At 46.5% G+C, this 22,033-nt stretch overlaps 1 protein-coding gene across 38 annotated transcripts in view; it reads right to left on the reverse strand.

Moving 5' to 3' along the window:
- The window catches only part of Cacna1c (calcium voltage-gated channel subunit alpha1 C), a 638,839-nt gene that overhangs the window by 79,958 nt on the left and 536,848 nt on the right, over nucleotides 1-22,033 (reverse strand). For all 38 annotated transcript variants that reach the window (XM_051155214.1, XM_051155212.1, XM_051155213.1 and 35 more), the window contains 6 exons: nucleotides 12,261-12,468; nucleotides 11,246-11,366; nucleotides 9,274-9,388; nucleotides 8,451-8,571; nucleotides 8,142-8,211; nucleotides 37-169 (listed from right to left, as the gene is read on the reverse strand). In XM_051155214.1, coding sequence (XP_051011171.1) covers nucleotides 37-169; nucleotides 8,142-8,211; nucleotides 8,451-8,571; nucleotides 9,274-9,388; nucleotides 11,246-11,366; nucleotides 12,261-12,468 — 768 coding nt within the window. The remainder of the gene's footprint in view (nucleotides 1-36; nucleotides 170-8,141; nucleotides 8,212-8,450; nucleotides 8,572-9,273; nucleotides 9,389-11,245; nucleotides 11,367-12,260; nucleotides 12,469-22,033) is intronic.

The raw sequence follows: 22,033 nt of genomic DNA on the forward strand, positions 1-22,033 counted from the left end.
AAGGCGGACTTCCCATTTCCTGACATTCTTACACACCTGTTGTTTGGGCTGAAGATGAAAAATGCGCTAGCTTCCGGCATGGGCACTGCCTTTTCCTTAAGGTGCAGCTCAGACAGGGGCCGGGGGCGTGGCCCCACAGGCATCTCAGGCTCCTCCTCTTCCTCTTCCCCTGTAAGGAAGAGAAAGAAAGGATCCATTCTCAATAACTCACTCTCACCTCTGTGGCCTCCTTTCAGACACATCCTGCTGCAGGATCAAGACGTCCCTGGTGCCTCTGAGCTATATCATGCCAATCCGGGCAGGTAGTCTGCCCTGCCTCGTGGGGCTATCAGAGGCCGCCTCTGTTAGAGAGAGATGTTGCTGGAAGTACATAGTTCTAGGTGCTGTAAGTAGGATGAACCACGTGCTCATATTTGTTCAAACTGTTCTGGTTTTAAGACTGAAAATCCTGTATGCTGGGAAATCTCCTAATACTGAGGGAAAAATAACTGGATGATTGGTTACTCTGACTGGAAGGTGCGAGAGAACAGACTGGGTAAGCCCAGGCACCACCAGGTGTCACTTATTTATCTTAGTTGCAGGTAAGAAAAGGGGACGGCTTAGTGAATACCTTCTGGACAATTCTATTCTTGAGGCACCCATCGATCAAATGAGGGAATGCGCTATTACTTTCTAGCAAAGTTGACATGGCCACGGACTGCCTTCGAAATGATTATTTTTATGCCCATAGATACACGCTACTTTCAGCTGTAATCAGCAAGCCTTCCAGTTGCAGTGGACGGTAGCAAACAGAGAGACTCAGGGTTGGTGTTGGTGCCTAGAATAAGTGACAGTTGTGTGCTCAGCTCTAAATAGAACACTTATACTGAAGGCTCAGGGAACATGACAGAAGAAGAGATGGGCCTGAAGACAGGAAGCAGAGCCATGGGACGCTATCTTCCGGGCATGACAGTCATTGTACGCATGAGCCCATTGAGTTTGCCTCTGTTGGGCCTGTCCAAGACAAGGCCTATCATTAGCCAATCATGTACGTGGAGAGTTGCATGTGCCTCGCTTCTCCTGCTGAACTACTAGCACCATTGGATTTGGGTAGGGGCAGTTATTGTCTTCTGCTGTATACCCATGGAAGAGCCCACCAGGCTGCTATGGACAGTTACACAGACAGTGCCGATTAAACTTAGTGAGTCACAGAACCAAACAAAAGACATGAATGTAGGGAAGGGGGTGTGTATGGGGGGGGGAGATAGAAGAGGTGGGAGTGTGATAGGAGTAACCAGAATACACTCACACTATATACATGTATAAAACTGTCAAAGGACAAACTTCATTAAAATTAATTTTAAGCTGGGCGTGGTGGCGCACACCTTTAATCCCAGCACCTGGGAGGCAGAGGCAGGTGGATCACTGTGAGTTTGACGCCAGCCTGGTCTACAAAGCCCGTTCAGGTTAACACAGCCAAGGCTAACACAGAAAGACCCTGTTTAGAAAAATCCAAAAAATAAAATAAAATAAAAAATAAACAAATAAAAAAAAGCTTAATAAGTTATACTTCAAAACCCCTGTATTTCCCCATGATTTCTCAGGAAACAAGGCTGGGACAGTAGAGCTCAAGCAGTGACAGGAGGCCTTTCATCCTGATGTCAGATGCTGACATCAAGTGAAGGGGCCATTTGCTCTTCTGGCCAGTGACCACAGTTTTGGAAAATTAAAGTCAAACAGTGCCTACCTAGCCTGCCTCACAGCATCATGGGAGAAGGCACCCTGTGTGCTTCTGGTCAGATGTTCTTGGACATGCACAGCCTGGGAAAGGGAGCAGGGTCAGGGATGCTCCAGGAAACACCTCCATCTAAATCACAGCCCTGTTTCTCTCTGAATGTGGCTCTTCCGTTTGGTCTCCCTGTGCTCAGCTTCTCCTATGACGGGATAATAGTGACAGTGCATAGGTATTTCAGGACGCTGTCTGGCACGCAGCTGAAGCTCTGACGTGTCAGCTCTTGCACTGCCATCTCTACCCACAGGACAGGTGCTGAGCATATGAAATCAGTGTGCAGCGTCTTTCACAGTCTCACCCTTGCCTGATCAGAATTTCTAACAAACTATCTGCTCAGACCGAATCATTTCCCGGCCAGTAACTTAGAAACAAGGCCTTTGCACATGTAATTTATTACGATGGACTCTGAGGGCCATACATCTAATGCTAGTTGCTCTCATGAGAAGGTCTAAAGGCACACAGACGTTAGAAGGCCATGTGAACAGAGACAGAGGCAGAGCCCGGCCTGCTTGGTACTTCTGGCTCCCACAAGGAGTTGAGGAGAGGCAGGCAAAGACTCACCACAGAGCAAGCAGAACGGGGATGGCTCTTAATAACAACTTGATGTCAGACTTGAAGTGTGAGAGGATCAAGTTTTTTTATTTTAAGGCATCCGGTGTGTGGTTATTTCTTAGGTCGCAGGAAGCTGTAATACCGTGTGCTTTGGGCTAGGCTAATGCCCCACCCTCTCTGAGCCTCCCTTCATTGCCTTCCCTGCAGAGCCGACAAGAATGTCAGCACAGGGGACATGGATATGAGAAGGGGACTTGTAGGGGGAAAGGGGAGTGGGCGACCAGGTGTGGGAGGGAAATAGGAGAGGGTAGGGAGCTGAGAGAAACCAGAATGCACTACACATACATACATATATGCATGCATACATATATACATACATGTGTGTATTAATTTGTATGTATGTATATATATGTGTGTGTTAATGTGTGTATGTATATATGTGTATGTGTATTAAATTGTCAAGGATTAAATTTAATAAAATTATTCTTTAAAAGTTATCAAATTATACCTAAAATTAAACAAACAAAAACAACTCCCACTGCTGGGAAGGCAGAGGCAGGTGTGTCTCTTTGTGAGTTTGAGGCCAGCCTGGTTTACACAGTCAGTGTCAGGCCAGCCAGAATTATGTGGAGAGACCGCGTCTCAAAAACAAAAAACATGAAACAACAAACTCATCAAAAATTCTAGACAACTAAACAAACAGCCAAAAATCAATCAGTCAAACAAACAAGAGCCCCACCTGTATTTTCCCGGAAAACACACTTTAGAGAGTAGCTTCCCACCAACGTCCCGAGTACTAGGGCTTCAAGGGTACCCTTCCGCTCACGCCTCTGTTCTACCTCCCAAGTGCTGGGGTTATGCGCATGCGTGCCCATGTGATTTGTGGAAAGAACTCTGGGCTTTGTGAGTGTAGACAAGCATTCTATTGGCCGAGCCATACCCTCAGACCAGGAGCCCTTAGTTTTGATGATAACTCAACTTCCACACTTTCCTAAGCAACATAACTATAACCCCACCCCTGCCTTATGTAGCCCCACCAAAGGCTCATGTGACTCCACTGAATGACCATGGACTTCGGCCTCTGACTCTGTGAGTGAGTCAGCTTTTCGCCCTTAAAGAGTCACTATCTCTGGTATTTCATTAGTGACAGAAAGCTGACCAACAGAAAAATTAAAGGCAAGTGTCTATGAGAGGCTAAAAAATAAAAGCCAACACTCTATTTTCTACTTAGAACAATACATCTTAAGATCATTGTCACAGACATAGGTCCGCCATCCCTCTGACATACACAAGTCGGGGGATTTAGGGGGTGATCAAGCTTGGCTGGGGCTCAATATGTGTGTGAAAGGACTCCAATCCAGACTGATCCCTACAGTGTACGTGGGTTGCATCCTACAGGTGAGGACAGCTCAAGACAGGCTCCACTTGGGGCCAAGAGTGGTATGTTCTTTTTACTATAATTTTATTTAAACTTTTAAAAACATACACAGGAGTCAAGAGACTGGAAGAGTGGCTCTCTATGTCTGCTTTCCACATCTACTAACATTTGGCTGATCTAGTTTTACTTATCTTTTCTGCTCTCGCTTTATGAGATTGTTGAAATGTTTTTAAAGCCACTTCCAAACACTTCAGACTCTAGACATAAACACTGTAGTAGTTTAGAAACAGAATTACCACATTATTATACTAACACGATTAAGAAAAAATCTACTTAAAATAATTTAGTTTCTAGTCCATATTCAATTTTCTCTCAATTATCTCAAAAACATCATTTTAAAATAGAATTTGTTTATGGGGGACGTAGGCAAAAATCTTTCCATTGCATTGAGTCATTGTGTCTAGCGAGTCTTTCATAGTCTATGCAGCCTTCCACATAACCCCTTAAGGACTGGGCACACTCTCCTTTTCATTATATGTGAGCCACAGACTCCAAATCCTACACTTAGCCTGCAGTGAGAAGGGAATGAATGTGGAGAAGAGAAGAAGCTTCCGGAGAGCAGGGCCATCACACTGTTATACTCAACAGAGAACCGGTGGAAGGAAAGCAACATGGAAACCCAGCTTTGATTAAAAAGATGGCTCAAGAAATTAAACACCACCAAACCAAATAAGCCAATTAAGAAATGGAGCTCAGGGCTGGAGAGATGGCTCAGAGGTTAAGAGCACTGCCTTGTTTTCCAAAGGTCCTGAGTTCAATTCCCAGCAACAAGCATGGTGGCTCACAACCACCTTTAAAGAGGTCTGGTGCAATGCCCTCTTCTGGTGTGCAGACATGCATGCAGGCAGAACACACTATACACAATTAAAAAAAAAAGAAATGGAGCTCAGAGATAAACAGAATTCTCAACAGAGTAATATAGAGGAACACTGAAAGAAATGCTCAACGTCCTTAGTCATCAGGGAAATGCAAATCAAAATGACTCTGAGATTCCATCTTACACCCATCAGAATGGCTAAGATCAAGAACTCAAGTGACAGCACATGCTGGCGAGGATGTGGAGAAAGGGGAACACTCATTCACTGCTGGTGGGAGTGCAAACTTGCACAACCACTTTGGAAATTAATCTTGCTTTCTCAGAAAAATTGGGAATAGGGCTACCTCAAGACCCAGCTATTCTACTTCTTGGAATATATTCAAAAGATATTCCATGGCACATCAAGGACATTTGCTCAGCTATGCTCATCACAGTCTTATTCATAATAGCCAGAACCTGGAAACAACCTAGATGTCCCTCAGTCGAAGAATGGATAAAGAAACTGTGGTACATTTACACTATGCACACTACTCAGCTATTAAAAAACCAAGAAAATCTTGAAATTTGCAGGCAAATGGATGGAACTAGAAATGATCGTCCTGAGTGAGTTAACCCAGACCCAGAAAGATACATGGTATAAACTCACTTATAATTGGATACTAGCCCAACATGGATGTCCTCTGAGAGTCTTCACTCAGTCGGGGATTGGGACAGATTCTGGGATTTGCTATTGGGACTCCAGGTGAGGGTGGTATGGCAGAATAGGGAGACAGAAGGGCCCAGAGGGTCCTGGAACCCTACAAGAAGACCATCAAGGTTGGCGGATCTAGATCCAGGGGGGGGCTGCACAAACTGCTGTACCAACCAAGGACAATGCATGCAGTAAGCCTAGACTCCCTATTCAGATCTAGCCAATGGACAGAGCATTCTCCACAGTTGTGTAGAAAGCTGGCACTGACTCTGACATGAACTCTGGTGCCCCCTATTTGACCACTTCCCCTTGGTGGGGAGGCCTGGTGACACTCAGAGGAAGGAGAAGCAGGCTATTTGGATGAGACCTGATAGGCTGTCATCACATGGTGGGGAAGGAGGTCCCCTTCTGTCACAGGCCTGGGAGAGGGGAATAGGTAGGGCGAAAGAGGGAGGGAGGGGGGAATGGAAAGATACAGTGAGGGGATAACAATCAGGATGCAATCTGAATAAATTATTTAAAAATTAAGAAAAAAAAGATGGCTTTCAGCCAACTCCTGGGGTTACCTGCCCAATGCAGCCTAACTTTGCTCTGAGAAGAAAGGTCATTAAAATCCACAGTCATTTGCTGGGTGCTGACTTCAAGCTTGGAGTTTGTGACAAATTGGCAGCTTGTGGAAGCAAGCCTGAGGCTCATACCAGGCCAGGGCTTGCAGAAGCTGGAAGTGTACTGTGGAAGGAAATCCAGGACCTCTGACCTTAGAACCCTCCGGGAGGAGACAGCCTGTCAAGCCATGCATCAGAGAGAGGCCCGGACTCTAGTCAGCAAGAGTTCCTTTTGAAACACAAGACCGGAAAGCATTTTATGGAGCCACAAATGGGACATCTGTGATGGCAGCTGCTCTCATAGTGTGTGATGCCGCCTGAGTAATGACAAGATAGATTCTGGATTGACTGTTATTAGGTGAGCACAGTGCAGCAACATATGCTATACTAATAAAATACCTAAGTTGACAGTGATGGCAGCCCGCGTGGGGTAATGAAAGCTTAAACACAACAGTGGCATAGGAGCACAGCTTCTTCAAGTGTGGGTCATGACCCCAAAGGGGCCTTGTAACTGAATACTGGGGTTATAACAACTTTTCCCATAGTGAAAGGTTTATGAAGGTGCAGTTGCCAAAAGAGAACTCAAAAGCAACGGTGAGGCGAATCGGGGTGCTTCTGGCAGCACTCACTCGTGTGTCACACAGCTTTCCTGCAGCCTAGGTTCTAAGACCCAGCATGCACTTCCACTGTGTTTGGTGCCACCCAATGCTATGCCAGTGAACATTGCCTGGGATGTTACAATTCCGATTTAACACCATCATGTATCATAAAGTACATACAGAATAGTCTGCTCTTGCAGATACATAACGGTTTAATTGTGGGAAACAGGCAATATTTTACTATCATCACTCCTCTAATGAAAGAATCAAATTATCTTTGGATTCTCACATGTTAGAATGCTAGATTTTAAAATTTGCCTTTTGAGTTGCTGACTTGAATGCCATTAAAATTTACTAAATGATTTTTGGCTTGGGATTAGGATGACATTTCTAACAATTTCTATATCTGGCCCTAAACATAAGCTCCATTGTTTAATACTACGTTTTATGTGAAATAGTATTCTTAGCACTGACAATTATAAAATAAAAACATTGGTCAATTATGAAAAATGTTGAAGATCAAATATTCAAGCAAGATTTATTTCTTTATATAAAAAATAAGTATCTCCTTAGTATGAACATTTGCGTTAGTCTCTAATAGTTTATAAAAGTGTATGTATATAGAATTATTTTACGATAAAGTTCTTGCTAAAATTTATTACTATGATAAAATATTTAATTTGTATACTTATTTTATATACCTATATATTTGAATTGACATAAACATTTCTTGGGTGTGGCTATAAAGATGGCTCAGAGGTTACAAGCACTGGCTGATCTTCCAGAGGACCCAGGTTCAAGTCCCAACACCCACATGGTGGCTAACAACCACCTATAACTCCAGTTCCAGGGGATCCAATGGCTTCTTTTGGCCTCTATATGCACCTGGCACACATGTAGTGCATAGATATACATGAAGGCAAAACACCAATACACATAAAAAATAAAATAATAATTTTTTAAAACAAAATGTTCTTTTTTTTTTGAGTGAAAAGAGATCACAAGCAGAAAATCTAAAAGCCTCTTTCTTAGGGCAGGGAAAGGCTGAGTAGCAGGCTCATGCTAAGATGGAGGAATGAGTTCCCGTGTCCATGGTAGAGCGTGGGTGGGGCAGGAGCTCACAGTAACCTAGTATTTATTTTATGAAGAACTAGATAAGAGACACTTGAAGTCCCCAAAGATAGGGATATAGAAATGTTAAATACTGACTTGATCAGTGTGTATCAATACATAGATAAAAATACTTCTCTGGGTTCCATAAATATATGTACTATCACCAGTTAATAAAACATTTTAAATATGTTTTAAAATACCATGATGGTAATGCTAGCTACCCTAATCCCAAGTGGTGCACACATACTGAATCCCTACTGATGGGGGAACTAAAGCCCCTCTTAAAAAATAAAACAATAATTAAAAAAAGAAAGAGTAAGTCAAAGTAATTATAAATTAAAAAGCCTTCCTTAAATATGGTATTATCTCTCTGAATATTATTATTAAGAAACCAGGAAGAGCATTTCCTTCAGATGGCAATTGGTAATACTTAAATCCAGACGCGAGGTGCTTAGTGGTGCAGGTGCCTATAGAGGAACCGAGCACCATGGTCCCCAGAGCTCGGCCCCTCCCCTAGAGCTCAGTCCGTTCCCACACCCTTTTAGCCCATGGTACCTGCAGTGTCTGGGTTGGAGTGGGGACTCTTATCCTCATCTTCACTGGGCTGGAGGTCATCCATGTTGATCTAGGCAAGCAAGGGAAGGAGGAAGAATCCAGTTAGATGTACGCCAGGGTTCTTGGGCCGAGAGGAGCCCGAGAATTACATCACAGTGCATCTTGGCCCCCGTGTCTCGCAGCTCCCCTCTCAGAACATCTGAAAAGGCGGAGGTTCAACCAGTGTGTCTTTTCTTCCCTCTCAACTCCATCTGCCACTCTCTTCTCCCCCTTAGCGCTGGCCTCTGAGCTCCTAAAGAAGCCGCTCACCTTGGTAGTGGGTGGGGACTCTCCATCCGCAGTGATGGACTTCAGCTCAATCTTCTCCTCTTTGGCCTCCTCCACTGCTGGCTTCTCCACTACCTCCTGTTTCTTGTCTGGGCTGGCAGTCCTGGCCGGTCAGCAGGAAAAAAAAAAAAAAAAAAAAAAAACCCAGAAATGGATGTTTACTGGAATGATAGTGGACAGTGTAGACAGGAATTGCTTTGTGGCCTTCTGGGGGTGGAGTGGGCAGCAAGATCAGCCTTGGGTCTACATATAATGTCTTTCCTCTAGGACCCGTCCCACTTGCAGCACCACTGTAAGCTCTGCGGGGCTGGGGTACCCTGGCTCTCTCTGACGCACATTTGATCTCTTCCAGATCCTTAGTCTCTCCCTCCTTTAAATCAGAGAATTCTGGGTCTCACTTAGGGTTGGTTCTTAGAGGTCCTCTCTTTGGTGTTCAGCAGAGGCATGCTATATGACATTCCTAGCTAGATAATTACGGGATGGAACGTAGAACCTTATGTTGTCTTCCTAAAGCCTCAATGGTACAGAAACAGCGAGGAAACCCTGCTTTCTGAGCTGGAGTTGGGGTTTCTTCTGAAGACTTTCTCCCTCTCTCCTCTTTGAGTTCCCATGCTTTCTGTTGCCCCAAAGGATTGCTCCTCACTCCTGGACTGGGAAATGCAACGTCTTTGCAGAGACTATACAGTAATGTAGGCAATGTTACTGTAGAAGCCACGCTCCTGCCCACTTCAGCCAGGATGGCTGCTAGCTGGGCACCAGCCCCCCTCCCACAGGTGGGGACGACATTCTAAGCTTAGAGGATTACCTGGCTAGTTTCTTTCTCTCCTTCTCTTCTTCTTCTTCCTTCTGGGCAGAGGTGAGGCTCTCGGCATCAGCCAGGTTGTCCACCGCGATAGCCAAGAACACATTCAGTAGGATATCTGTTTGTGTCCGCTCTTAAAGAAAACAACCCTTGGTTTTGGCAAGCGCAATGGCCACTGGGGGCAGGGAGAGTCTATGCACGCATGCTGAAGTAAGAGTTCCCCGGGAGAGATCCTCTTTGCGAGTTTAGGAGACCAGCCATGTTCCTTACCCTCTTTCCCCACCATCCTGTTTATTATTGGGGTTTTCTATGTAGTTGAACCCAGGCTAGCCTCCCAGATGGGGAACACGGCAGGTCTGAAGCATCAGGCCTTGCCTTGCTCTTTCACTGCCGGATTTCGTTATTCATTTTACCACTGAAACGTCTGGCTCTGACTGACATTATAGGTAGCGCCATCTCTAGCAGATTTCTCTTAAAACAGGGCACCGAAGAGATGGCTTGGAACCCTTGTCAGCTTTTAATGTGAGCCTATGTGTATAAACACCCTTAGAGGGTCTGACCGAGGTAACCAGGCTTGAGATTTCTTCACCGAATCAGCCATCTGCCTGTCTCTCCCACCCTGCCACACCCAGTTTTTCCACCAACAGAAACACTATAAGCCAGAGAACCACAGAACCAAGAACGTATAGTTGGAAACTCCATATCCAGTCAGCCCCGGGCACTCATAAATTCACATCACTTCCTACACAGAACTAAAACTCCAACAACAACAACAACAACAACAAAAGTGGTTTGTTCTAGAAGAGCACTGACCTTTGACTCTTGAACCCTGAAACATAGGGGAGGGGCCTTGTCTACATTTTCCCAGCCAACTCACAGAGACCCTTTAAGCAGTACTTGCTATTATTTTACTGCAAGCTCAGAATCATGTAACAGAATGCTCAGAGCAAGAAGTGCTCTGGGTTTCCATTTGCTTATCAACTTTGAGAATATGCATGATGGGTTTTATCTTGAGGATGGGACCCGAAATACATTTGTTTCATATGCATCTTTTACACAGACTTCAGCATCGACTTTATACAGACCTTTAATAGTTTTGTCCATGAGATGCTAGTGTGCTTTTCTACCTAAGGCGCCCTGCAGGCACTTACAAAGGCCCAGATATTATTTTATTGAATAGGGATGCTCCAGCCCATTTCACACTGCAGATGCAGTGAGGAAAGTAGGCCTCTGCAGTGCCAGAAGTCACCTCCCCCTGCCAGCTGATGGAATCCCATTTTGTCTGCAGGTAGCGTAGTGCTCTGATTTCTGAGCTGCCTAAACTAAGAATTCCGTTCGAGTTTAAGGCTAGCAGTCTTTCTCTTTTATCATCCCACTCTGGACTCGACTCTCACAGGCTCAACCAGTGGCAGAGAAGAAAAGCCCAGGGTGCAAGGCCCTGGGGTCCTGTCCCTGACTTAGATCAGGAAGGAGCCATCGGGTCTACTCTGGGACTTGTCTGGTTCTGCCTATGACTTACGCCCCAAGAGCAGCTTTAAAGGGAGGAAAACTGATCAACACCCAATGTGAAGATCTGCATAGGAGCTGTAGCTCCACAGTGGCCAGGGCACACACCTCCAGGCATATTGCATCCTGGTTTGTATGAGTTTGGCTGCACAGACCACAGTGTTTGGGGGCCTCATTCACCTAGACTTTGATCTGAGCACACCTCCTAGAAAGGGGTGACCCAGTTCAGGAGTGTGGTACACTGACTCCTGTGTCCCCAGCTGCAGCCTGCACCCAGACCCACACCATGGCTGAGGTGGTTTTTAGGCCAGGCCACACTTCTTTCCAAGAGCAGTCTCGCCCAGCTAGCCTGGAGGTGGGCAAGCACAGCACAGAGCCCCAGCCAGGGCCTTGGAGCACACACACGGCACTGTGCTAAAGGCCGAGAGAGGGGCAGCAGGGTTGGGGCAGCATCAGCATCAAAGGATACAATTTCCACAGATGAAGAGGATGATGAAGTAAATACAGACTAACATCCCTGGAAAAGAGGGGCCGCCATAAGCCATGATCCCATCATACATCACCGAATTCCAGTCCTCCCCGGTCAGGATCTGAATGACACATTCCCACCAATAAGGGACACAGCGTTAGACCAACAGCAAACCCCCAAACTCCCCTGCCCTGCCCTGCCCTGCCCCACTGTGTTAACAGAAATGTCCCAAATCTCATTTCTACTTTTCTTCCTCATTCTGGCTCCCAATTACTGCTAGGAACTACAGGCCTGGGCAAGTTCACCCCGACCCACAGGCAAAGTGCATGGCTACTAGCAAATAAAAAGGCTTCGTGGTCAACACATTATGCTCTTCTTCACACATAGTGTAAGAGATGGCTGCCGTTAGTCCCCTGGGTGGCGGTATCAGGTGAATGTGATCATGAGGACAGTGGCAGGCTATACCCACACCTATTAAGCATAATCATTTGGTACCACCATTAAGATTTTAGAAATATACACACATTATCCCTTTTATCTAAAGTGTGTCTACTTTTAAACTCAAATAAATGCTATTTCAGCTCTGTCAGATGCCAACATATTCATGGAAGTACAGTTCTGGACCAGCTATAATTACTCCAGCTACAAGGATGCTGGCAAGTAAAGGCAAGTTCTCTGCTTCTTAATAGGTTGGGGTTTTGTTTTTTTGTTTTGTTTTGTTTTATTTGGCTAATGGATGCCATGGCCACACAAACATTTTTAAACTGATCAATTTGATCGTTTTATCACTAGTCTACCCACCTATGCAGCTCCATGGAAGGCTGAGGGACAAGAAATGACAGACAGACCTTCCAGGGCAGATCTAGGCTGGCTGGCGTCCTGCCTGGTGCAAGGGCACTGCTTTCACCACCCCACCTTTTCAAGGCTTCTTCTTCTTGCCCCCCCCCTCCCCCCCCCCCCGGCTCCCACTTCCCCACTGAACAGCCCTCCCGGTGAGAACGGCAGCAGCCCATACCTGAAACACAGTGAGGAGGGACTGCGGGAAGTTATCAAACGTGCTCCTGCGTGTCTGCATCTCGTCGAAGTTGAACTTCCCTCCGAACAGCTGCATCCCCAGGAGGGAGAAGATGATGATGAAGAGAAAGAGGAGCAGCAACAGGGAGGCAATGGAGCGCACTGAGTTCAGCAAGGATGCCACAAGGTTGCTCAAGGAGTTCCAGTACCTGAGGACAGACAAGGCGATCAGCTGCCTCGCCTCTGTTGCCTTCTACCATCCCTCACATGTGTGCCCCTGCTGGGGACAACACTGAGCTCCAGTCCCTGCCAGCTCCCATTTCCTGGGCTGGGGAGTGGTGTGAACTGAACTCACAGTTAGGGCGCAGAGCTGTAAGTTTACTATCAGCAAGAGGCAACAATAAGGAGAAAGGGCGTAGGGACCAGATACTCCCACTTGCTCTGCCAGCTGCCGATGCCCTTGGATAGGTTATTTAGCTCCCCCATCTCCTGCCTTGCTGTCTGGAAAGCTAACAGGAGTATGTACATTGTTAGGTAGCCTAGAAGATAATACTCTCCCACTGCTTAAAGCAGTGCCCAGTATTCTGTTTGACACATGGCTGATTTAAGTTTGTAGTTACCATGAACACTTCTGGTTCTTAACAGAAAACAAATGTCCCTCTCCAAGAATGCCCGTCTGAGCAGATTCTAGCAGCAGCTAACTGGTAGGCAGGAACAGTATACTCATGGAAAAGAGAGTGTGGGTGGAGCTTAATGATGTCCCCAGTGTCCCTGACATGATGGTTGGCCTTTTAAAAGTCATTTCTCCAGAAAGTCTGACCCTGTATATGGGCCCAGATGTGTTTAGCTTTAATAAGAGCCCACAGGATTCTGAAACTTTTGGATTACAGCTAACCCATCACTGTGCTGTGGACAGCTTCAGGCAGGAGCCCTCTAGGGAGAATCCTTTGGGCTTACAGTTTATTAGTTCAGGGACCACAAGGAGTAAGGACTTTATCAAAGGCCCACTACAGCTACACCTGCTGGTAGCAGAGCTCCCTACTCACAACCCAGATTATTGATGCAAGTCACGAGACCATGGCCATCTTGAGTCTTATCCATAACTACCACAAAGAAACCTTTGCTGGTATGTTCTTGCATAATCTGGCAGTAAACTATAGAGCTAAATTCGTGAGAATGGCACGCAGGGTATTATAGTCAGTTCCTGGCTCTGAAGATGCACCTGCCTCTTTGGTATTGTTTTAAGATCCCAGTTCCTTTATGGTAAGGATGGAGGAATTTTTGTCCTAACCCAAAAACTCACCCCATTTTCTGAATCAAATTACAGGATCCAGTTGGCCTGGCTGCCCCCTCCAGACCACTCTCCCACCTGCAAATCACCCCCAAAATTGAGCTGTGTGTAACCAATATGTTTCCCTCACTTTCCTCAGTCTCACAGTTGAGTACCTTGGGGCCAGTCCTTCTATGCTAGGATTGGGCTGCTCTGAACATCATGATGTGTGATAGCCCCGCCCTCTAGACTTCTTATAGGCCAGAGTTGGCGTTGATCTACTTAATGCAAGAAGTTAAGAAAGACTTGGGCTCAGAAGACAGTTCCCAGTTACGCTTGAAACAGTTTCTCACAACCCACTGGAGAGCAAAGGCTGCTCAGACATGTCACGGGTCCTCAGTGCTGCTTCTCCACTCTCACGGGAAGCATGAGATCAGGCTCTCTGATGCTGGGGCTTGGGTGATTCACAAGCAGTCAATGCAGTGCTTGTCCACAAACTGCTATTTAGAAACCAGCAGCTTTAGAGCATCTTAGATGTGCAGTTATTCAAGAGGAGAGTGTCAGCATGTAGACAGAGTCTGACCACCGTGGGAAGCTGAGGTCTTACTCTCCATGACCAGTGAAGGAGATAGCATGCTGGGCTAGAGCTGAGGTTTAGCTCTATCTGGGAGCCATGGGAACACTCAGGGAAGTCAGCCAAGGAGGCATTGAACTCCACAGAATAAACCACTCTGAAGACCAGGTGAGGAGGCAGAAGAAACAAGGCAGGACAGAGATTGTTTCCTGACCCGGGGTCTCCTGATCTGGAGTACTAGGGAAGTGGGGTTGATGGTAAAAGATTGACACCTGGGGTAAAGCAGGGCCAGATGGAGAGCAAGGGGCTGGCCAAGGAGAAGCACAGTTAAAGTGACAACTTTTTCTGTATTTCCCACTCCACTTTGCATCCCTGACCCCAGGAGTTATCTTGGTAATGCGGCAATGAGGAAGGCAGGTGTGTCACATGGTGAGCGATGAGGTTTCCTGCCTACCCTCATTCCCAAGTCAGGAAATAAGAACAGTGGCGGCGGGGGGGGGGGGGGGGGGGGGGGGCAACTCGCATGTGCCTTCCCCCCCCCCCCACCCCCCAGTAGCAAATCCCAGGATTCTATCTTCAAAACAAATCCTGACCTTAGTCACCTCCCACTGCCTCTATCACCTAGGCCTAGCCAGCAGGACATCTTGCTGGGGTTTCTGGGACAGCCTCCTACCTACTTGCTCTGCCTTGACTCACGTTCCCCATAGCAAATATCCACAGGCGAGCAGCAAGAGGCCTCTGAGAGTGGAAGCCACTTCCAGCCCCACTGTGCCTGCTACCTGGTGGGAAAACCTGAGCCCCCATGGCCTCTGGCCTGGTTCCCATGAGCCCCCATGGCCTCTGGCCTGGTTCCCATGAGCCCCCACGGCCTCTGGCCTGGTTCCCATGAACCCCCATGACCTCTGGCCTGGCTCCTGTGCTCTTCCTCTCTTGTTCACTCCAGCCTCTCATTTTCAGATATTCTGTGGAACAGGTCCTTGTTTCTACCAATGACCCACTCAGCTCTCTCTCTGAAGTCGGTATTGGGGGTGGGATGGGGTCCTCCTTTAAGTCCTTGGCCTCTGAGCTCAGGGCAAGCTTCTCTGGCCTCCACTTTAGCCATTTGTTCTACATTATCTCTTCGAACTTATGGCTATTATGTGGTGTGATGTGGTGTGTGTGTGTGTGTGTGTGTGTGGTGGTGGTGGGGGGAGAGAGGGAGGGAGGGGAAGGGAGAGACAGAGGGAGAGGAAGGGAGGGAGAGGGGGGAGAGGTGCCACAGTACACATGCAGAGGTCAGAGGACAACTTTTTGGAATCATCCTGCCCTAAGGGTTCTGGGACTGAACCCTTCTTGTTCATACTTGCACACCAAGTACTCGATGAGCCATCTGAACGGTGGTTCATTCTATTTTTAAAAGAAATATCACCCTCATACAAATATATATTTCTTTGCTTAGTGTTTCTCCTACCAGAGCTGAGGTCCGTGGGGAAGAGGAGTCACATGTGCTATTTGGTTCCCTTATTCTCTTTGCTTGGCTCACAGAAGGTTATCAGTGAGTTATTTTGTTGAATGAGTGAATGAATGAATGAACTTTACTACAAATGGGATACATTTGTACTTGCCTGAGGGACAAGCAGTGGGCCTCACAGGCATGGGTTTGCTTACATGTACATGTTGTGGGATGGGAGCAAGGGGAAGGGTAGAAGGACATGATGTTGGGAAGGGGGAGAGGTTGGGAAATGGATCTGGGAGGAATTAGAGGGAGGAGTGGGAGTTAATTTTGATCCAGATACATTTGATACATGTAAGAAATTCTCAAAGAATTAATAAGATATTAGAGTAAAGTATTGTTTTTAAAGAAAAGAACACGAGTGTGGTTCTGAGGTAAGGAGGGTGGCTGTTCGAACCCAGCATGCTACAGCTGACTGTGGTGCACAGGGTTGGGGGAGGTTCACCATGGGCAATCTGGTGAGACATGTAGGTACTCACTCAGTGGCTTTGGCCATACAGGGTGACTGCCCACAGACCTGCAAGCCTTCTTATCTCAAGGCTATTACTGCTGAACACAGAACGAAAGCCTCTCCCCAGAGCTACTGATCCTTTCAGGAAGCTGGCTGGTGGCAAGCCCGGAAGGTTTAATGACCTATCAGCTGTTATTGAAACTGATCAAAACCACGAACTACTGTACCACCCTCTCCAAGGTGTGCTTCAGCCTCCCTGTCCTTATCCACCTGGCTCACTGTTTGCTCATGAACTGGGGTGCACTTGACCTGGTTGAGTTACCTTCTTCCTAAACCCTCCCCTCTTCTCTCTCTCACCCACTAGTCTTTAGTTTTTCCACTCACCAGCCAACCTTCTCCCTCAGCCTCTTGAGGTGAATCAGCCCTCTGTTCAGGGACACTTGCCCCCATCTCACTTCCCTCTGTACACCTGTTTTGGGATCTGGGGCTCTGTAGCATCCTCCTTTCTCTTCTATAATGATCTAAGACTTTCCAGAACCTTTCAGTTCAGAAATCTTTTGCTTCAAAGAGCTCGGGGCCAGCCCTTTCCCTTCATCCAGCTTGCTACAAACAAACGAGCTCGGAAACATCAGAACCAGCTCCTGAGGTCGCTTTGCAGTTGTTCCACCCTATCTATCTGTTCCAGAGAGGGTTTCCACTAAAGGTGCCTCTCCTAACCATTCTTATAGCGAGGGGTGGAAATTATTCTCGTGGTTTTGGTGGCAAGTCATCTCTTGCTGGAAGAGTGTCCTCAAGCAGAATTTCACACAGCAAGCTTGTGTGCTATGGTGCTTTGTGATAGGTGAACAAGATGGGGGCGGGGACTGGAGAAGGCAATGTGTGGGGGGCTGAGTACATGCTGTGAGTAAGCATAGCCTCTCTCTTTCCTCTCCCTGGACCTGCCACAGGGGCCTCAGCAGTGGGTGTCCTTGGGCCCAAAACTACGGTGAGCTTGAGCCGGTCCTTGAGGATACAGCAGATTCTGGAAGTGTTTGTATGACAGGAGTATAAAGTGGCGTGTGGTTGGTCAGAAGGAGCAATAAGGAATTCTAGACTGGCTCGGTCAGGGGTTAGGGCCCGAGGCACAGTTCCTGCTAGTACCCAACTATGTCTTCTCCATCTTGCACAGAGAATATGACTTGTTCAAGATACCAAGACTGCCTGGTCTTGACCTTGGGATGGCGTTAGGAGGGTGCGTCTTAGCTTCTAGACCAGAGTTGCTCAGCATTACCTAATTGTCCCTTAAAATCAGGAAGTGTGTCAGGGTTTGAGAGGAGGCACATCCAAATAACCCTTATGGCATCGTCTTAAGCTCCTACAGTGATAGTTACCAGTCCAGGGAGTAACTTCTCTTCTTGCAAAGATGGCATGTGTCTCTTAGGTCTGAGCATCTTCTCCACAGACTCTTGCCTAGGAACTTTACAAATACCAGATTCCTGTTTCCTGGTGGGTGGGTCTTACAGGAGGTGAGAGGCGCTATGAGCTCCTGAGCAGAGAGCCCCAGAAGGTGGAGAGGAAGGCTGGGAGGTCAGGGAGGGGGTGGGCCAGACTCTGAGCAAGGACCTGGGGATCTTTACAGCCTGGAAGATCTGCAAGTGGCACTCACATAGGGCTTTGGGCAGCCCATACGCCAGTGGTTCTCAGTCTTCCTAACGCTGCCACTCTCTAACACAGTTCCTCCTGTTATGTGGCCACCCCCGCCCCAGCCATAAAATTGTTTTCATAACTGTACTTTTGCTACTGCTATGGATTGTACTGTTTTGGTTTTGTTTTGTGTTTTGAGATAGAGGTTTTGTGGAAGGAGTTGTGACTGATAGGCTGGGAACAGAGGCCACATGTGGTCAGGATTCAGGGGGACTGTGTCTTCCTAAGTAGCCTAATGGCACATTTGAGAGCAGGATAGGACACTGTAGAGGAGGAGCAGGAGGCTGTGGGGTATTTTGGTTTGTACCAAAATGCAGCGAAACATTAGCAAGAACAGATGCAAACGTGCACCAAGGTGTAGAGTGTGTCAGATAGGGCAGCCCTTTGCTAACCCTCAGGACAACTCAGCCTCATGATGACCTACAAGAGGATGGGAAGAGGATACACTTTACAGACAGGATGACTGAGGTAAAGAGAGTTAAAAGTCATTTGCCCAACATCACACTGCTTAGATACCACACCGATAGCAGCAAGAGGCAGGTCCATCTCTTAGACTATCCATCCTCCGGCCCACAGTGAGCTGCAGAGCTGAAGGGCCAGGCTGTCATGAGTTCTGAGATAGGACCTAAAGGATTGTTTTCATATTGCCTCTTGTTATATGGTTGCTGGCTTGATTCGCTTTTCCTGGGTCTGATAAACACTGTATTTAACTTCCAAGTTTTTACCGCCTCTTAAATAATTTTCACACATCCCATGTTTGAGATTTGGGTTTTTTTTTTTTTTTTTTTTTCCCAGAAAAGGAACTTCACTGCTAGATATTGTTATAATATCCTGGAGCGATTGTCCATTGATTTTCTGTTAACTACTTTGTATATTCTTTTGGTGAAATATTTGACAAGAAACCACTTTAAAAATTTTGGCTTGACCAGAGGGCATCCCACGGTCCCCATGCAAGAAGAACTAACAAAATTTTCAGGCCTCAGAGAGTCCATAAGGAGAATAATTCCACTGTCTAATGGGAGGTTACTTCTTCAAACCATCTAGAAATGTATACATTCAAATATACACATGTGAATGGCCGTAAGGCAAAGAAAGCCAGGATCTCTGTGTAGAGTGCTGACTCCTGAGGAAGCACCTGTTTCCTGTGAACCTGTCTCCATCTGACCTTAGACTTGAAATGCATAGAGTACAGGCAGGGTGGGGGCACTGTGACCCTGCCATCTGAGCTTGGAGATGGGGCACCTGTGTGTAGTCTTTCCATTAAGCAAGAATGTTTCCCCTTCTCAAAATTCTTGGAAAATGCCTTATAATGTGTTAATACTAGTCACAGAGTGAGGAAGCTTTAAAAACCAAAACCAAAACCAAACCAAAAAAAACAAAAACAAAAACAAACAAACAAACAACAACAACAAAACAAAAAACAAAAAAAAGAAAAGAAAAGAAAAGGAAAAAAAAAAAAAAAACAAAAAAACAGTGCAGTGTGAACAGTGGCTGTGATTCCTGAGCTGCTGAAAACCCCAGAGTGCCTGGTCCACACTTGAGGTCTTGCGACCTCACTGTCTTCTCCTAATGACAGTAACAACACTGATTGGACTGAAAACAAAAGCCTCTGGGTGCCGGCACTGAACTTAAATTCAAGTACCTCTCACTGGAGTCTCAACAACACTCTGCATTCAGATGGCTGCCCAGAGAATTGTGACAAGAATAGTGACAACTAGGATACTTCGTAGGGCCTGGTGACTCACTCAGAGGAACACCCTGTGTGAGTTGTGACACACTTGTCCTTGACCTGGAGGCGCCAGCCTCCACCCTTGTTTCCTAACACAATCCAAGGGAGGGCGTTAATGCTCCTCTTTCCAAAGATCACCCAGAGTGCTGATCCCCGAGGGACCGGGGTGGGGGTGGGGTGAGGGGGCTCTCTCTGGAGAAGGGCTGAAGGTCTCCCTCCAGCTAGCCCCATGTATGCTTTTGTGAGTTGACCACAGCCCACTTCACACAACACGTGTCACAGCGAGAACCGGACAGGTATCTCAAAGGCCATTACAAAATGATGCTCACGAGGTGGGTGGGGGCACGGGGGGGGGGTCTCTGGTGTTTCTCCAATCTCATTCTTTCATTAAAAGCAACGGTCACAATAAGAAAGAACAGGTTTCTGACATTTGCGGTATTGTGGAGGGAGCTGAGGGGGACAGCACATTAAGTCGGGCATAGAAGAAAAGTGCAGAGTGGTTCATGTGTAGGTGGGACCTAAGACACTGATCTCAAAGACCAGGGAAGTGAGCGACCAGCCGGGGCGGAGAAAGGGAGTGAGGGGAGAGTGGGTAACGGTGAAGTAGTGGAAGTCCAATGCTTCTCATGCACAGCCGAACAGCAGCTGCCCGCAACGGTGAGCTGAACATTTCACAGCGCCTCCTGGAGAGAGTTTGCGTGTTTCTAGCAGAAAGGCATACGTATTTAAAGTAACATGGTGTGCTACATTCCTGTCACGAGCGCATTGATTGGAATGTTATTCTGTGCTTCACAAATACGTAAGCTACCATTTGTCATTTAAGAAGAAGATATGCAAAAAGACCCAAACAAACCAAAAAGTGCACCAAACAAACACATAGATGGAGAACACGTAGTTTGAGTGGTAAAACTGGAACCCTTAAATTGTACACCACCGGTGAGACTGTAAAACGGCCTAGTCTCTTTTAAAAAACGACTTCATCATTTCTCAAAATCTTTGAAGAGTTTACCGAATAACCCAAAGTTTGCATACACACACACACACACACACACACACACACACACACACATCTAAAGAAAAGAAAGATATACATCTCTGTGAAAACTTGGTCACAAATGTTCATTGAAGCATTAGAAAGTCTCCAAGATCAGTGCCCATCCATGATGAGAGACTATGCTGAATGTGAGATGGATAAGCACGCAGTGGAACACTATTCACCAAGAACAGGTGTGAAGTTCTGACCCATGCTACAACCTGGATGTAACTAGAAGCCACCAAGCTAAAAGAAGCTGGACACCAATGGCCGCCTTTTTCATTACTAGATTCATAAGGCATGTCCACTATAGGCTATTGCTTCCTTGATTTATTTCTCAGGATGTTTGTCACACAGGTGACAAATCTAAACAATGAGGCCTGGCTGCCTAGGGCTAGCATAGGGTCAGCGGGTGGGGAGAAGCACATATGCAGTTTCTTTGGGAATTGATGAAAATGTTCTAAAACCAGAATGTGGTAATGGTTGTGAAACTCTGAATTCATACACACAGAGACTACGCGGCATCTTTAAAGTGGTGAGTATATGGTACACAAGTTAATCTCAATAAAATGCTTTAAAAATGATATCGTGGGTCTGTAAATTGATTTCCTCAGCCCTGGTGGAGCATCTGCTGCCTGCTCCCTCCCTGTATTCCTGCTATATCTTCTTCCTGAGGTGCTGCCTGTCCTGAGGCAAGGATGATGCCAGTGTGAGGATGGGCCAGTGAACAGACAGATGGACGGGGATGTATGTGGAAGGCCAGATCAAAGCCCCCAGAGGTACGGTCCCTACCATCTAGGCTCACACTTGACCATCTCTGCTGCATTTTTAATGACCCATGCCTGTCAGAGACATCCATTTCTCAGCTTTTCCTAACAGCAAGAACAGCCCATGAGACCAGAAAAGCCCTTGATGAGATTTCTGGAAGAAAATTTTCCATTTAAAAATTTATATGCATTTATTTGTTTTGTGGTGGGGAAGGCACATATGCATAAATCAGAAGAGAACCTGCCAGAATTGGTGCTTCCTCCACCATATGGTTTACAAGGCTTGGACTCAGGTTTTCGGGCCCAGTGGCAAGCATTTTACCTTCTGGACGATCTTGCTGCCCTGCAAGTTTTAGCTAACAAATGAATTTATTTATTTAGAGAGAGTGAGCACACATGTGTGGAAGTCAGAGGAGCCAGTTCCTCATTGTACCAAGTGGGTCTCAAGGATTGAACTCGGCCCTTCACACTTGGCGACCAGCACCTCTGTCCACTGAGCGAGCTCAGCAGCGCATTTTTTCCCAATTTTTTTTTATTGTGTTAAAACACATATACAATTAGTATCTCACCCACTTGAAAGCTTGCAGCTCAAGAATATTAAACATAATAACACTGTGGAGTATCCATTTCTATATTTCTATACATCCTATAAAACTAACGCTCTGATCTTTAAGTAGTAACTTCTCTTTCTCCTTACGCTCTCCCCTTAAGCCACTGTCCTGCTGCCTGTCTCTGTGATTCTGACACTATGACTAAAAACTCCAAATAACTACAA

Source organism: Acomys russatus, chromosome 13, assembly GCF_903995435.1.
Source record: "Acomys russatus chromosome 13, mAcoRus1.1, whole genome shotgun sequence".
In the NCBI taxonomy this organism is placed as follows: domain Eukaryota; kingdom Metazoa; phylum Chordata; class Mammalia; order Rodentia; family Muridae; genus Acomys; species Acomys russatus.